A 17,535-nucleotide genomic window follows, 5' to 3' on the forward strand; every position below is an offset into this window, starting at 1 on the left:
CTGGCATTTTCTTTTCTTACGATTTTTATTTAATGTTTTTCTCCAACCACGTTAACTGGATCTACCTCATATTTGCTCACATGATGGTTTCGGCCTTCGTGATGTCACAATACGAAGTTTGTGAGTTTTCGCGAATCGCTGTGGGTGTGGCTAAGTGTTGTTCGCCAAGAAAACAACGCCAATTTTGAGGGCCTAAACTGGCACAGAAACATCAAAATTGGCACACACATCTGGCCTGGCAAAATGACTAATATTTTATCGTGGATTGTGCTATTTTTCCAAAAATGACTCAATAGCGTCCCCTAGAAATTTTTAATGAAGCAGCCCCGGTTGTACGTTTAAGCAAGATGAAAATATTTTGCTGTATGAGAGAGCCCAAGACAAAATTTCAAAAAAAAGTCTCTTGGACCCATATGCTAAAATTAACAGGAAGTGAGCTCCGAATTTTTAATGTCCCATTTTTGTTAATTTTTGCACATTTACAGGGGGCATACTTTTGCCCACTTCTCCTACACGTTTCATCTAATTTGCTTCAAACCTGACCCGGGCCACGTCAAGACCTGACCCAACGACAGAGGGAAAAAAATCTTGTCTTTTCGAAATAATCTATGATGAGTGCGGATCATCAAATTTTGTGTTTCATATTTCCTTTGGAATGAAAAAGGATATGGTTAATAACTCCCCGGTACATGCTCCTAAAAAAAATCCCAAACTTGACATGTATATTTATAGTCAGGGCCTGAAGGTATCTCAATGACAACATTCTGTTTGAAATACTAGCCTTTGAGGCAAGATAAAAAAAAATATATATATATATATATATATATATATATATATATATATATATATATATATATATATATATATATATATATATATATATATATATATATATATATATCCCACATACGGTATTTTGTACAAAATTTTTAAACTCATTGTAAGTGTGATAACTAAGTCATTTATGAATATTCTTTAACTTTCCACCACTCAAACTGTTAACTAGCATCGGACCTATCCAAACATATGTACTTTTTATTTTGTTTTATTTATTTTTGACAGCCTCCATGGATAATAAAAGCAATATTGTGCAATGAGTACAACGAATGATGATGTGTATATATAGTTTTACAAAAAATACCAATCAGGGCAACTCATTGCCCAAAAATAAAAAAGGTCGCTGATTTTTGCAGATCTTAGCATTCACCAAAACCAATTGAGCTTTACACCTTCATTACACCTGGCAAAAAAAAAAGGTTTAATAAAGGTTTATTATGCCATTTTCAAAGAAATTCTGCCTCTAATGTGAAGGTACCCCAACGTGCCAATACCCCATGTGCAAGTACCCCAAAGTGGCCCCGGCTGCGAGGGCCCTTTATAGCTTCTCGCAGCTCTAGTTTTAAATTACTTTTCTATTTAGTTCACTGCGATTTCCTGGCAACCAGTTCAGGGTGTACCCCGCCTACCGCCCATAGCCAGCTGGGATAGGCTCCAGCACCCTTGCGAGGAGTAAGCGGTAAAGAAAATGGATGGATGGAACATACTACTAAGCTAACCTTTTTTTTGGTTATCTAAAGAATAATGCCACCACCCCTTCACAAAACATTCACATACAGAACAAAAAATAAATAAAAACGCAAAAACAGCGACATGTACACAGAGGAATACTTCCTGTGTTGAACTGTGGCATTAGTCATGAAATTACTTAGAGAGCACTGGTACTTAACATTGAAAGGACAGAAATCACCTCCCCAGGGACCTTTTATACAGAGTGTGTGTGCGTGTGTGGGGGTGCGTGCGTATGGGTGTGTGCGCAGTGTGTTGAAAGGAGATAGTAACCATTGTCAGCAGCCACGCTTTCTGATTTCTTAGTGTGACTTAAGCCTTAGGCAGTGTGTTAACAACTCTGGCCTCCCTGTGTTGATTTAATGTGGGGAATTGGCTGCTGCTGCATTGAATCAGACTTGCGCCCATATTGTTCAGCTGGAGGGGATTACACGTTTAGCAGCGAGTGATCTGGCTTCAGTTATAGCACCAGTCTTATCAGCCACTGGGAGCCCAGTCACTGCCTCATTCACAATCCTCCAATACACCTTAATTGGATTTCTTTTTAGAGACAGAGAGGCTCAGACGGCTCATGGCATTCAATTTACCACCTCTCGTGTCAACGTTTAGATCCCTCAACCATTTCTTCTCAGAGAAAAAGAGGCATCTTCACGTTACAAAAGGAAACTTGCAAAATCCAAATTTATCACTGTTCCCTCACACACTTCTTCTACCACCACCACCCTTCCAACCATGTCAGTTATTATATCATTTCAATGAATGCTTGCTGGGAAATGGGCTTATCTCAGCGGCAAAATATCCATTTCTTTCAGGCACTGATTTAGTGTGTTTAAAGCCCACGGCGAGGACAGGCAGACTGTCAGCTTTGTGCAGCAGTAAAGCAATGATGTTATCTGTTTCAAGCTAAAATACTGATAAATGGAGAGATGAGGGGAAAGAATGAAAGAAAGAGGGTGGGATGAAAATCGAAAGCAACAACAGAGTAGGAAAAAAAGAGACGATGAAAATAATAGTCAATCGGGGAAAAGACAAGGGACAGAGGACTGGAAAGGAACTTGAAAATGAAAAACACAACCAGCTCTACCAGCAGAAGAAAAATAAGAATGATGTATGAAATCATAAGATGTGACACAAAGAGAAACTGCAGTTGCAAATTAGACACTGTTTCATTCAGTTAGTATTCAATTTCACATCTTCTTTTTTTTTTTTTGCACTTTATGACAAAATGAATAAAGCTGATGTGTCCTGGTATATTTCAACAATAAGCATTACCTTAAACATTCTATTTGTCAGTCAAATAGGGACTATAGGGGTAACCGGCTTACGGCTCAGAAGCTGCATGTGGCTCTTCACCAGAGTGTGGCGCACAACGCACCCAGACAGTCACATTTGAATTCTGTCAGAGATATTCCATTTTGGAAGATATTGTAAAGAGCGTCTCAAACAGACAAAAAAAAGGCCTTTCATGTGACTTAATTCCAAAAGTGAAGCAGTAAGGGCAAGCGCATTTAGTGCACATTAAATTTTGTAGAGCAAATTTTACTCTAAAAAGACAATGTTTTGCCATTACTCTAAACCAGGGGTGTCCAAACTTTTTTATTTGAGGGCCACATACAGAAAATCAGAAGGACACAAGGGCCACATAATGTTATGAAGAGAAATTGTGTTGAGTCCTAAAAATTGTACAAATAATTTATTTGTGCTTTTACATATTTAGAAAAATGCTAGAGTATATAAACCAATTTATTTGTAATATGGCAGTAGGGTTACTATAGTTTTGGAATTTTTCATTTTAATTAGTTTTTATTAGTTTTGAGGGTGGTTCTGTTATTTTGTTTATTAGTTTAGTGCTTTAAAAAATGCTTAGTTTTATTTTAGTTTGTTAGTTTCCGTATTAGTATTAGTTTTTTCAAAAGAAATGTGTATTACTTGTGCGCAATATTTAAAAAAAAAAACAGCATGGGAGCAACATCATCTGAAGGTGCTTTTCTATTGGCTGCTACTAGATGACATCACTTCGGTGTGACATACTTTCAAACGTCATTATTCCGATTTATATCAAAATAAATCTACTACAAAAAACACATTTAAAATCATCCTCAGGATTCCGGTGACGTCATCGGCAAGTATGGCTGCCTAGAGCGATAGCTCCCCTGAGAAACAACTGATTTCGCCCCATAACCAGTCAAGGAAGAAAGAAACTCGATTAAACTTACTTAAGAAAGTGGGGCGAGTATGGGGAGAAAGGAAGCAAGCAAGAAAGGCACTGCAGAAGAGCCTGAAACCGAAGCATGCACTCCGGCACTGGAAGCTAAAGCTAATGTTAGCACTAGAGCGACGGATGACATGGGCCTCGCTAAAATCTTGGACGAGATACGCGACTTTCGTAAAGATGTGAAACAACAATTAAATGACATTAAAAGCGATCTGGCTAATGTCAGCCAAAGAATTACGGAAGTGGAAAGTTGCGTTGAAGTCATGGACGATCGCGTTCAGGTGGTGGAATCTACGCTTGGCAAGTTGCTAAAAGTGATTAGCCAGCATGAGAACAAGCTACTCGACCAAGAGGGGAGGTCCAGAAGAGAAAACCTCCGCATCTATAATGTCCCCGAGGGTGCCGAGGGGTCGTCAATGACAGATTTTGTGGAGAGAATACTTCGTGATACTTTGGAGATCCCCCTAACAACATCGCTGGATATTGAAAGGGCGCACCGCGCACTGGTTCCGCGACCCTCGGATACGTCCGGTGACAAGCCACGATCCATAGTCATCAAATTCCTTCGGTACAAGACCAAAGAGGACGTAATACGTAAAGCTTGGGGAAAGGGAAGGATGTGTTGGAACGGAAGGCCAATCTATTTTGATCATGATTATCCATCGGCGTTCCTGGAAAAGCGCAAGGATTACATTGACGCGAAGCGAGTATTGAAGCAGAAGAAGATCCGCTTCCAGACACCGTTCCCGGCGAGGCTGCGTGTATTCTACGAGGATGGGACCCGGCTGTATCAGTCTGCGGAGGAGGCGACGAGGGACATGAAGGAGAGAGGGCTGCCCGTCAACGTGGTCAAACCAAAGGAGAGCTTGACGGAGCTGCTGTCCCGTACAGCCTGGGAAGTTACGAGAGGAGCGACTCAACGAGGAGCGGTGGAAGAGCGACAGCGGAGCATCAAGGAGAGATTGCAAGGCTTCAGGAGACAACCACAGAGCCGTCAGGAAGAACTATGACTCAATTATTGGCGAACATGTTGGAAATGTCGGTAAGCAGAGAACGTAGGGGGGAGAAAAAAAAAAAAAAAAAAAAAAACTGTGCCTGACTTGAGCTGTCCTTTTATCCCCCGATAAGTCTGAATATATTTATGGGAGACTTACAATACGTATTTTTTTTTTCTCTAATTCTCCTACAGGCTGCCGAGAAGGCCCTCAATTAGTAGATAGGATGTGCCTTCTCCCACAGCTCGAAATTCAGTCTAGTTGTGTGCAGGGTCATTTGTTAAAGACCCCTACCTTGGGATCACCATATTTTGTTTTTGTGTTTAATCATGTTATACAGTTCTGGTTTGTTCAGGGAGTTGAAATATTATTTTTCATTGCCAAATTTATTGTCATACTTTTAATGCACAAAAAATGACCAGTGGGGAAGTGAAATTTGTTTCATTCAACGTCAATGGGCTATTGAACCCAGTAAAAAGAAGTAAAGTTTTGACTAAAATGAAAAGAGAACAGGCCCAAGTGGTATATTTGCAGGAAACCCACTTAAAAGATGATGAACATTTGAAGCTAAAAAGAATGGGATTTAATCAGCTGTTTTTCTCCTCTTATAAATCAGGCCACAGAAGAGGAGTAGCAATCCTCATATCAAATAAGCTGAACTTTGATAAAGTATACGAAATGGCAGATAAGGAAGGAAGATTTGTGTTGGTAAGAGGTATGATAAATGGCAGTCCGATTACTCTCCTAAATGTCTATGCACCACCTGGTAGTAATTTTGATTTTTTTCTGAAAATTACAAATATTATGGTGACGAAAACGGAAGGTCTGCTGATCTGTGGGGGGGATCTGAATATACACTTACAACCAAGGTTAGATTCCTCCTCCAGTAAAAGTTATGACACAAAGGTATTGTACAAGAAGGTGAATAAGCTTTTTCTGGAGGCGGGTCTCATTGATATTTGGAGGGAGTTTTTTTCCTAATAGGAGGGACTACACGCATTTCTCCGCCCCTCATTGCTTATATACGAGAATTGATTACTTCCTCACATTTGGAAAAGACAAAGACAAGATAATTACGAGTGATATTGGTACAATGGACTTAAGTGATCATGCACCTGTATATTTATCTGTTGATTTGAACCTTCAGCCCAAGAGCAACTCATGGAAATTTAATGCTAGTCTACTTAATGATCCTTTATTTAAGAGGAAAATTAGGGAAGAAATAAACCATTATATGGATCTTAATGATAATGGAGAGGTTAACCCCCCTATTTTGTGGGATGCTTTGAAGGCTGTTTTGAGGGGGGAAATCATAGCAATATCTTCTTACAAAAAAAAAAAGAGAGGAATAAAACACTCCAAGAATTGCAAAATAAATTGAAGGAATTAGAAACACAACACAAGGTAAACCCTATACAGAATGTTCTACAGGAAATTAAAGTGATCAGAAACGAACTTGACAATTTGGCTACACAGGACATACAGAAAAAAATGATGTTCTTAAAACAACGATATTACGACGGTGGGTCTAAATCTATGAAAATATTAGCATGGAAGTTAAGGAAAAAAACAGCAGAAAATACTATTCATCAAATAAGGGACCCAAGGAAGAAACAGATTAAATATAAATTGAGCGAAATACAAGATGCCTTTGAAGCATTCTACAAAACTTTGTACGCTAGAGTTCCAGGTGGTAGTGAAATACAAATTGATACATTTCTGGACTCTCTAAGGTTGCCTACCTTGACTGAAGAACAGAACAAAGTGATGACGGATGACATAACAGAAGGCGAGCTGAAAATGGCAATCAATATACTGAAATTGGGCAAGTCCCCAGGTTTGGATGGCTACGGAGCAGACTGGTATAGAGAATTTAGTGATGTGCTAACTCCTATTTTGCTTCGTACAATGAACTGGACTTTGAAAAAAGCACAAACACCACCTAGTTGGAGAGAGGCAGTAATCTCGGCTATACCAAAAGAGGGAAGAGATAAGAGGGAATGTGCATCATATAGACCAGGGGTGTCAAACATAAGGCCCGGGGGCCGGATCAGGCCCGCAATGGGGTTTAATCCGGCCCGCGAGATGGTTTTGTAAAGTTAAAAAATAAATAAAAAAATAAGTAATGTCGGCACAATTAATCAGCCGGCCACAATCAAAGCTTATAAATTCATAATTACACAAGTAAGTCTCAGTTGAGCAATGCAACTTAAACATGGAATTGCTCTGAATGTCGTTATTTTAAGCACAATTTAAAGTTAGTTTGTTTAAAAAATAAAAACATGAATCAAACACTAACATGCTGAATAAGACACACATTCAACTACACATTAGATAAGGATTAACGTCCTTATAACTTCATTAACGGCACCCGGCACACAATCAGTGAACAATATACAGGTTTATGCAAAAAAAATTTGGGACAATATTTGTACAGATGCGCCCCACAATTTAGGGCTGGCCCACAAATAGCAAAACTCTGCATGTAATTGACGGCAATGTTTTAAAAATTATGTACAATTTTACCGATCCGGCCCACTTGCGAATATATTTTTCTCCATGTGGCCCCTGAGCTAATATGAGTTTGACACCCCTGATATAGACCAATATCGGTTCTTAATATTGATTACAGATTATTTACTTCAATAATGGCGAGACGATTAGAGAAGTTTCTACCTATGCTAATACATAACGACCAGACAGGTTTTTATACATCGTCGACAAACACTGGACAATATACGTAGGATGCTACATGTTGTGGATTATATACAAAAAAATAATACTGAAGCAATGGTAATTAGTGTGGATGCTGAAAAGGCATTTGATTCAGTGAATTGGGGCTTTCTTTACAAGGTTCTTCATAAATTTGGTTTTCATAATGATACGATGAAAATTATACAGGCGCTGTATACCAACCCAATAGCGAGGGTCAAAGTCAATGGTTATCTTTCTCACAGTTTTATTTTAGAGAGGGGCTCAAGGCAGGGGTGTGCATGGTCACCATTACTTTTTGCACTTTACCTAGAGCCATTAGCCCAACACATTAGACAGAACAGAGACATTCAAGGGATTGTCATCAATGGGATAGAACATAAATTGGCGTGTTATGCTGATGATATTTTGGTTTATTTGGGATATCCAACTCAATCACTACCCAAGATTATGCAATCATTTGAGCAATTTGGCTTACTGTCTGGATATAAAATTAATGTGCAGAAAACTCAACTGCTTACATATAATTATGACACCCCCCCCCCCCCCCCCCACACACACACACACACACACACACAAATATTAAGGATAACTATCCTCTTGCATGGCAAACAAAATCTCTGAAATACTTGGGAATTATTTTGCCAAAAGAACTGAATAGACTGTGTCAACTTCCGCTTACCCGCAGGACTTAAATCGGGAAATATGTCCTGATCGACTCTCCAATCAATGGGTCAGTAATTCCCCTTTTCCCTCACCGGCTCTAAGGCGTCAATGTGAGGGGACGAGAATTAGTTAAGCCGATATATCGAGGTGGACTCACCTAGGTTTGTTCACTGTCTTCTTATCATGAGGCCAATCCGTTTTCATCCACCTACTACTCCTGAATGAGCAACCACACGAACCCAGGAATAATAAACTGAACACCTCACTTACTTGGCAGCTCCACTTCTCTTAGTTGTTTGCATTTGTTATTGACCTAGTCATTTAATAATCCTTGTTAGGATCATACGGACTTGTTTCACATAAAGCAGGAGTATTTGACTCTATTAATACAAATGGAAAACATTCATCAAATGTTATTAAAATACAATTACCTCTTTTCCAAACGTCCGTTGCTGTTGTCCGTCTCGAAGGAAAATAACGAGGTCTTATAAAATGACCTGGACTTAGTAAAAAGTCCCAAAAATAATAAAACAAAACCGAAAGAAACAAATAAAATACTTAAAGCAAAAATTGTCTTTCAATATTTTATTACAATAATAACAGGAATATAAAAACAATTTCTAAATTCTTTAATGCGCGTTCGCCAAACACAAGGCGCAATTATAAATTTCAAAAATCAAGAATACAATAAAAATTAAAATTAATAAAATATAAAATGAAATAGAAAAAGGGAAATCAAACATAATTATTTAAACCTTTAAATAAAGCCTTCTAAGATTGATCACTTCTTCAAAGAGCTCAAGACCTAATTTTAAAATAAGACGTTTTTGGCTAAAAATAATTTGAAGATATGGAAGTGTGTTAAAATGGCTCCGTCCCTACACGCGATTAACCGTTCATAACTTCCTCTTAAACATCTTATTCAATAAAGCATTGTACATTACCCAATTTGGAGAGAAAAGTCCCGTTCGCAGCTAACAGCCAAAGGTCCTCCGTAAAAAACCTAAGTCCTATCACTCTGCTGTACGCTTTCTCTAACAACACACTCCTCACGGGTTGATCGCTTCACGACAAAGAGCTGAAAGCTCGGAGCCCCGATCGTTGCCAGGGGCAATCTTTTATAACCTTGGTTGCGTCACAGCATCTCCTTGGTAACGGTGGTCTTCCGCCAGTTGTTCCAGTCACTTGTAGTCCCTTTGCATATCAATGCGCTGAGACGAGTTAGGGCATGTTGGGACGTGTTAGGGCATATCCACAGTCACATACAGTTGAGTGAGAGACAAGCACATAACATTGGAGCTCATTCTTTACACAAGCGCACACAGGAAACTGGTTACTAAGCTACGCACACCACAGAGCTTAGTCAGTTCCTGTTTAAACAAAAATACATTTCAGCCTACGTGGGGCTATATGCACTCATTTACACATGGGGCAATATACTCATCCTACGCGGGGCACTACGCCATCTTACGTTGCCATATGCCATCTTACTGGGGGCAACATGCTATACGTGGGGCAAGACGCCATCTTGCGTGGCCATATGCCATCTTACGCTGCCAAAGTCTCGGCTGCAATTCAATATGGAGCCAAAAAAGTCCCTATTACAATTCTAACGGTCCTGGCTCTTATTTAATATTTACAATCATCAAATCAATGACACTATGTGATAATATTCTTAACCAAACTATGCAAGCATGAATAATATGTAAATACATAGCATGTTAAATCCCAAACCTCTCAGGGAATCTCAACAGGTTGATTCTTTTTCATTTGTTACACCTCTTGTATGGCAATGCTGAGAGAAAACATCTTTTCATACAGGCAATCATGACACTCAATGCAGTTACAGCAATCTTATCAGCGATAATAAACAGTATCGCATGTAATTAAAAGGAAAGAAAAGACAGCACAGTTTCACAGTGGCTTCAATGTGCTGTAAGCATTGATCCATATTTCAGGTTAACAATTGTCGAGTAAAAATTGTATATTGTGTGTGCTATTACTCAATTCAGGATACCTTTGTTTATTTATTTAACCGTGGGGCTTTATCACTACAACGTGGGGCCACTTACTCTCTTCAACTTGTGGCTTGATAAGGTTCAAAATGTGGGGCTAGGATGAGGATCTTATCAAAACGTGGGGCTTACTTAAAGCTAACGTGGGGCTTAAGGCCAACCTGGGCCTCGCTAGGGATGACCTATACTTGCTAAGCAGGCGGCTCCGGTTGCTTAGGTTTGGCGGCATCTGGTGGTTACCTTGGGGTACTACACCCAGAGGCCAAAACATGATCATATCTGCCCTATAGACACCAATTCCTTGATCTTATGGACACCACTTGATCTCTAATTTTAGAATTGAGTTCAGTCCATAATTTGTCATCTAAAAGTACATGATATGGTGCTCCATCTGACCCACTCGACTCCACTCAATTCGACACCCCCTCCTAGAGATCACAGGTGTCCCTCAAGCAAATCAGCCGCATATCCAACTCACCATCCAACCCCATCATCCACACCTCATCCACCCCACCGTCATCACCCAACGGAGACGCCGGGGAGTCAAAAGGCATGGAGACGGGCGAAGGATCAGGGAGTGGAGACCACAGGCTGAAGCCATTTATCAGTAGGGAGGGCGACAACGCAGCCAACGAGCCCTCATCCTCGCTATGCTCAACCTCCGGGTCATCAACAAATGACGAAACCGCGGGGGAGACTGGTCTCAACAGTGGCATGATCTTACCAACTGGAGCCTCCTGTCGGGCGGCACTGGATTCCCCAGGCTCGTCAACCCGGTCCAGGGGGGGCGAGGGGGCCGTCTCAGGCGCGCAGGGTCGCTCCTCTCCAACTCGAACACCACCATACCTGGCACTCTCACCAGGTCTGGCCGTCTTCCTAGGAGTGGCGGCTACACAAAAGCCAGACGGGGTATTGAAAGTCAAGCGTCGAGCACCGTCAGGCAGGCGCCATACCATGCGCATCAAAGGGACAGTGCTCCCGATGAATACACTCTCCTTGTTAACATGGTAACGTATATCTTTTATTGGACTTTGAACCAAACCTTCCAACTTACATGAGCCCGCGAGGTCAGCAAAGCCAGGCCATTTCCAAATTTTACTCATGGCTGAATCGAAAAGATCACATAAATAAGTCATATAAAGCCCATCGGGTATAAGCCACATTTCCTCACCCACACCCTCTGGGGACAAAGGACAGCAGCAGTGCCCATAGAACACGTCTCCAACTACCCAGGCTGAGAAGAGAAGGAGATCGTTTCCACAAAAGACACACCGCGGCTCATCCTGGTTATCCTGGTAAACACACAAATACAATTCGACAATTCTTAAACCTGAGGCGAGCCGGCAAGATTGCGGCTCCCTATATGTACAGGTCGATCCTGATCTAAATGATCATCCGCACCCACTCTGTCGAGAGAATGCGGAATGCCACTACGCCGAGAGAGCGAGGGTGTGGTCGCTCTCCGAGTAGCGGAACCTTTTGGCGGGAGAGTAAAAAAAGCTGCATATGTAAAGAACCAAACTACTAAAACCAATTGGTCGACCAGGCGCAGCCAAAGGAGAATTGAAATTATTCCCCAAACTATACCCCATAAAGTTAGTTTAGCTGTTCGCCACATCCAAACCCTGCTGCCCGTAGCCACAGGATTTCGTTGAAGGCGAATCACCATATTCATAATATACAATGCCAATGCCATGGCAAATATGCCTTCTAATATAACTGCTCCATATAAAACCTCAAAAATCATGATAGAGGTTACATCTAAACAAACCCAACACACCAAGAGGAAAGTTTCAGCTACCCCTCTTGGAGTTTTATAATTTATTCTCATTCGGCCATGCATGTACACAATGAAGCATCCCAATCCCAGTGTGTATGTACAAAACACAAAGCGTAACACCAGTACCTTGGTAACAGCTATCACCAAAATAAAGGGTCGAGTTAACTGCCAAATGTCCCATTGTCCAGTACAGCAATAAAGAAGCCACATTACAAAAATCATCCAATATTCAGCTTCATTACTTACATTTTGAAGGGCGCCTGGTCTCCCTTTAGTACCATTAACCGCACCGCATGCCATGGTCATGTGTAGTTTTACTGTTCCGCCAAAAAGTGTCAGTGAGGATTGAGGAAGACAGGGCTGGGGCGTTGCAGTTATAGTCTGGTCGATCCCGCCCTCTTTTGCAGCCCTTCCTCAATACTCAATAACCTCCTCTTCGACGCCCCTCCCCAATTTTCCTGTAGCTCATTGGCCAATAGCCGAGCTTTTACCATATTAGGTGAGGCTTTCTCTTTGTGTTCTCGACGAGGACATAGCGACAAAGATCCTCTTTTAACAAATACAAAAGCTATCACTGCCGCTAAAACAATTCCTAAACCTAGCAGGAACCAAAGTCCCACATCTTGTGCTAAATTTGACAGCCCGGTTTTTATACCCTGAAAAGCCGTCTCTGCCACATCTTCCACAACTTCAACGGCTGTTGTGGCCACAGTTTTAACTACACCCTTTATTGCCAATCCAATTCTCTCATACCAAGTACATACATGTTCCCCTTTATGATTGTATTCGTCACTGTGTCCACAATGCAGCCATTTTTCAGCAGGTTCGTGGCATGTGCCTGGGCCAAAAATTTTATTGAATCCCAGCCAATCAAATCCTGTAACTATGTCTCCTGAACAAAGGCTTTTCCTAAATGCATGTCCCTCTAAAATTTGCATAATGGAGTCAGGAGGCTTGGGGATAATTTTAAGTCCTACCATTTTAGACAATTCTTTATCATTGTCCCATCGCGCGCAGTAATCTTTTCCTACCGCTTGGCTACGAATCCATCTATTACTACTATCCTTAATCCATACCGTTCCCTCGATATTGGCATAATCTTCATCGTGGTAACGTGGGGTACAAAAATTCTTAAACCGGGAAACTTTATAACAAGGTTTACGTGCTAACACAATCGTACAATTTTTAAAATCCTTCCCGGAATCTCCACCCTTACACACCATCTCCCACGGCCGTGGACTAGCGTATAAGGCTGGTCTTTCACTGTCAGGCCAAATGTCATTCTCTTTAGAATATACTGTCGCCATATATTGATATTTAACCCAATAATTTTCTGACTCTCCTAAGCAAGGTAATACATCTTTTTCCATTTCATCTTTATTGAGTCCCCACCACGTCTTACTCTCGTCTCTCGTATGTATTTCTTTCCAAGCTTGCAGCACCCCTTTAATCGTTAAGTTCATTTTTAACCCTGTACAGTTATAAATCCAATGTGTAAAAGGTGGCGTTCCCATTTCCACCAAGGGGCATCGCGGCGAAATACCACTTATCCATTCCTTCCCTTCCAATCTGTTAAACATTCTTAGTGCTACACATTGATCAATTTTATCAAAATCACCCTTCGGAACATTATGTAAATCATCCGGCGTAGGAATGCGTTGAGCCCACATTTGTACCCGCCTTATATTCAGTACAGTTATTTTCACAGTCTTATTAAAGGTTGATTCCAACACATACGTATCCCTTTTCCATATCCATGGAAAAGAGTTATTCAACCACTCTTCGTGTTTCACTTTTATCTTCTTTTCACATAGTGCGTTTTTAACACTCATCGCAAAAAGGTGAGTAAGCAAGGTACTCGCGTCACCTCTTAACCCTCCTCCGGGGAGGGTAAGACTACTACCGCTATCCGCAAAGCAAAACATGTGGTAGGGCACGGGACAATACCTCATCATATTCCAATCACAATGGCTATCATTATAATACAACTGGGCTTTACTTAACCTAACCCTGCATCCTGGCCGTTTCTTTATTACTTTACTAACTTTATTTATTTTATTTATTCCTTTTATTGGAGGTGTAACTGGTGGGGTCCTCCTAGACGTATTTCTTCCAAAAATAGTCGCGGCGTATACCATCCTACGTAATCTATTACGTGACCGGGTCTTATTTAACCTAACTCTGTGCCTCGGCCGTTTCTTTTTAACTTTCCTCGGTGGGGGCTTTTTGAACCCCTGCATTCCAAGAAATTTCGGTGAGGCGAAAATCATACGTTTAAAACGTGGGGCAAAAACTTCAATCGCCCTCGGCTTTCTAAATTTTTTAAGCCTTCGTTGATGAAAAACTAAAGGGTACTTACCCGATGCTGGAGTCGGAGTACCTGGCAGGTAATCACCGGTCCCGTTGGCCCCTGGTCCTTCAATGGTCCCGTTGGTTTCTGGTCCACTGCATCTAAAAGTTAAACAGCTCCAACATGGTTCCCATTCCGGCCGAAGCTCGGTACAAGTGTCATTTCGTGGGGCCGCTGGAATTCCGAAATCCGGGTCGTCAGGGTCTGTCTCTAACCAGTATCCTCCTGTCGCATCTGGCAACCTTGCACAATATTCATTAACGTACCAAGAAGGATCTCCTTCTCCAATCTGGACCCAGTTATTTCTAACAAATCTTTGCTCTAGCTTCTTCAAGCATAACAAAGTAATATTGACTATAGAGTCGTTCGCTGTGCTATTAATCCGGTAAACTACTCGAACTTTACACTTACTCTTTGAATTTACAGGGTACGTGGTGCTCCTTTTCAAAATCTTCACCGATTCATTATATGTTTGACTGGTTTTGCTGCGAAGGTAGGAATTCACTAGGGTGGTTCTCTCCTCCCTCCATTGCCTCTCACAAGGAGAATCCGCTCCGGCACCGCAGGCTTCCCTCTGCGGTCCTTTACTTCTCTTCCATTCTTCACTGACATGCATTACCTCCACTTTCCAGCACGTTTGGTTGGCTATTTTAGTGCTGCCATACCGTACGTCGACCAAGTCGATGGGATTAATCGGAGCCATGCTGTCGAAGCTGAACCTTCGCCTTCTTTGCGCTCGCAGCCCCAACAAACAATAAATCAATGTTATTACTATCAAGCAAAGTATGGTGGCCAGCCAAACCCTACCGTACGCCCAGCGTCGTCTTCGACGGATGACAGGAACGTTCATGTAAACTCTGTCATCTTCAGGTTGTTCATGAACGGTGTCCAATGGGTCTTCAAACACCGTGGGGCTACCCCCATATGTAGGAATCTCATAGGGGTTCTCAACCCTGTCCCTACCGTTGCCACCACGCTCTGGCTGGCGTGTAATTGTTCCTATATTGGCGTAAACATGCGGCTCTCCTCTTACCTCTAGAGTCAAAGGGTGAGGCAAGTTTAAAGTCGCAGGTCTAGGTATTTCATACAACGGGGTATCATAACTAGGAGGACCCAGTCCTAGGTCCACAAACCTTACCCTGTTCCTGGCTGAACAAAGTCGTCCAGGTATCACTAATTTACCCCCGCTGTCGCCAAAACTTTGATCTTCCTCCATCGCTTCCTCGTAGCTACGTTTCATACTCTCTACTGACGGTTCTATCTTTTATGGACTACTAAGCTCTAAAACCACATTAGCTCCTCCCCCTCTACCTTGGGGGTTGGCCTTTGTTATACAGTTATCTTATTCTTTTTTTAAGTTGTTTCTACATTCCACTGAGCCAAATACATTTTAATTTTAAACAAAAGGGGTTTCTAAATTCACTATATTATGCCCAATTTACCCCGCACCTCTTAATTTTTCTAACTACTTATCTTCATCATACTTGGCCCTCAATTCAGCCATTCTTTCCTGCATATGATTTTGTCGAAATACTTGGTAATCAAACAATAGGGCCGTTGAGGGTCCTGGTGACTCCTCCTGCTCAAGGTTCGCGGGGGTCTGGTTGGACCTCTGTATTTTGGCCTCAGCTTCCTCGATTCTTTTTTCCAATTTCTTAATTATCTCCCTCATTTCATTTTGCTCAGCGATTCTTTCCTGAGAACGCTCAATTAAAGACAACCAATGTGGCCTAAATTGCCCAATATCTACTAAAAAATTGTTCAAAGCCGGTACAAATGCTCCTAAAAAATGTTCTAATAATTGTCTATGTGTCTCTAATCTGGTCACTCTAGTCTTTAGCTCAGCAATCTCACCTTCCATCTCCTTCTTGTTGCTACTTCTCAGCGGATGAAGAGGGCTGTGGGTCCTGGTGCCTGTTCCAAAAGCGTGACAGGACCCCCTTAAGGACCTTGTGCTCCTTCACCTCATCAACCTCGCTATCTTCGCTCGCTTCGCCTTCGTACCCTTTACCTTCTGGCTCCTCCTCGTTAGAGGAGGGGCTCTCACTTACCTCTGGCTTTTCCCTCCACTCCGTTCCCGACCCTGCGGCTGGAGTTTCCGGTACAACTCCCTTTTCCGGTTGCTCCTGTTGAGGAAAAACGGACTGGGGGGCTTTTATACACATTTCTGCCAATTTTTTCCATTTAGGCGCATTATTATACCGCCATGGATTTTTCTCACAAAATTTAGGGCATCCACGCAAAGACCAATGCTTTTTGTGGTCGTCTAACACGTTTCCTTCTCCGGTACAACCCGGATAGGGACACCCTTTCCCCTTATACTTCTTCGGGCGACCCCTGAGGTCAAAGTCTCCCTTCGACCTGGGTGCCTTGTGTTCATCCTCTTCTAATGAACTCACATAACAATATTCCAGCTCTCTTGTGGCCACCTGAGCCAATGCCAACAACTTCTCATTACCCTTAGGCTTTACTTCTTCATCTCCACTCTCACTACTATGCCTTCTTGTCGGCCTAGTACCAAAGTATTCTCCATTAAAAGTACAGTCGGGGTGTAACCGTTTGGCTTCCTCCTCCGTACTCATTGACACTGCCATCCCTAACGAGTATATTCCCTCGTAGGGTTTCATAGCCATCATTACTTTTATTTTCAACCAATATATCGGGTCCCCCAAAACCCATCGTCGCGGCATCGCTGGACTCACTTTTACTATTACTGTTTTAGCTTTATATTCCATTCTATTCAATGTAGTCTCCTTTACTACATGACTACCATCCACAGCGCTAATATTCACTGCTTTTTCCTGCGGGACATCCGGCAATGTCTCCATTGAAATGTCCCCTCGAGCCAAAGCAACATTGATTAGCGTGGGCCAGGGGGATCTTGGTTCCCCCCCACTTAACACAGGTTCAACGTGAACTAAAGTTGGCACCGCTTCCGAGCCAACAATTAATGGAGCCAAGCCATACTTACCTCCATGCGGTGGCCAGTTGTTGTAAAGCAGTGCCTGGAACCCCGGGTCGCGAGTCCTCTCGTTCACTTCCATCGGCCAATAGGTCAGCAAATCGGAACTTAGCGACTTTATCGAAGTTTCTGCTCCAGTTAACTGCCATCCCTCGGCCTCTCCTGCTCTCACTAGTGAACCTTTTCCCATTCTCATCCTACAATGTAGGCAATACAGTATGCTCTCCCCGTCCCACAAACATTCACAATGCTGTGCCTCGGTATTCTCTTGCGG

General features: G+C 42.0%; 1 protein-coding gene across 1 annotated transcript in view; it reads left to right on the plus strand.

Annotated features, from left to right (window-relative positions):
* The first annotated feature begins 3,801 nt into the window (after nucleotides 1-3,801).
* Nucleotides 3,802-17,535, plus strand: part of LOC144025446 (uncharacterized) — a 306,753-nt gene continuing 293,019 nt past the window's right edge. Inside the window, exons 1-2 of the mRNA XM_077531467.1 lie at nucleotides 3,802-4,375; nucleotides 4,486-4,823. Of these exons, the coding sequence (XP_077387593.1) occupies nucleotides 3,802-4,375; nucleotides 4,486-4,823 (912 nt within the window). The remainder of the gene's footprint in view (nucleotides 4,376-4,485; nucleotides 4,824-17,535) is intronic.

This window comes from Festucalex cinctus, chromosome 9 (genome assembly GCF_051991245.1).
Source record: "Festucalex cinctus isolate MCC-2025b chromosome 9, RoL_Fcin_1.0, whole genome shotgun sequence".
NCBI lineage: Eukaryota > Metazoa > Chordata > Actinopteri > Syngnathiformes > Syngnathidae > Festucalex > Festucalex cinctus.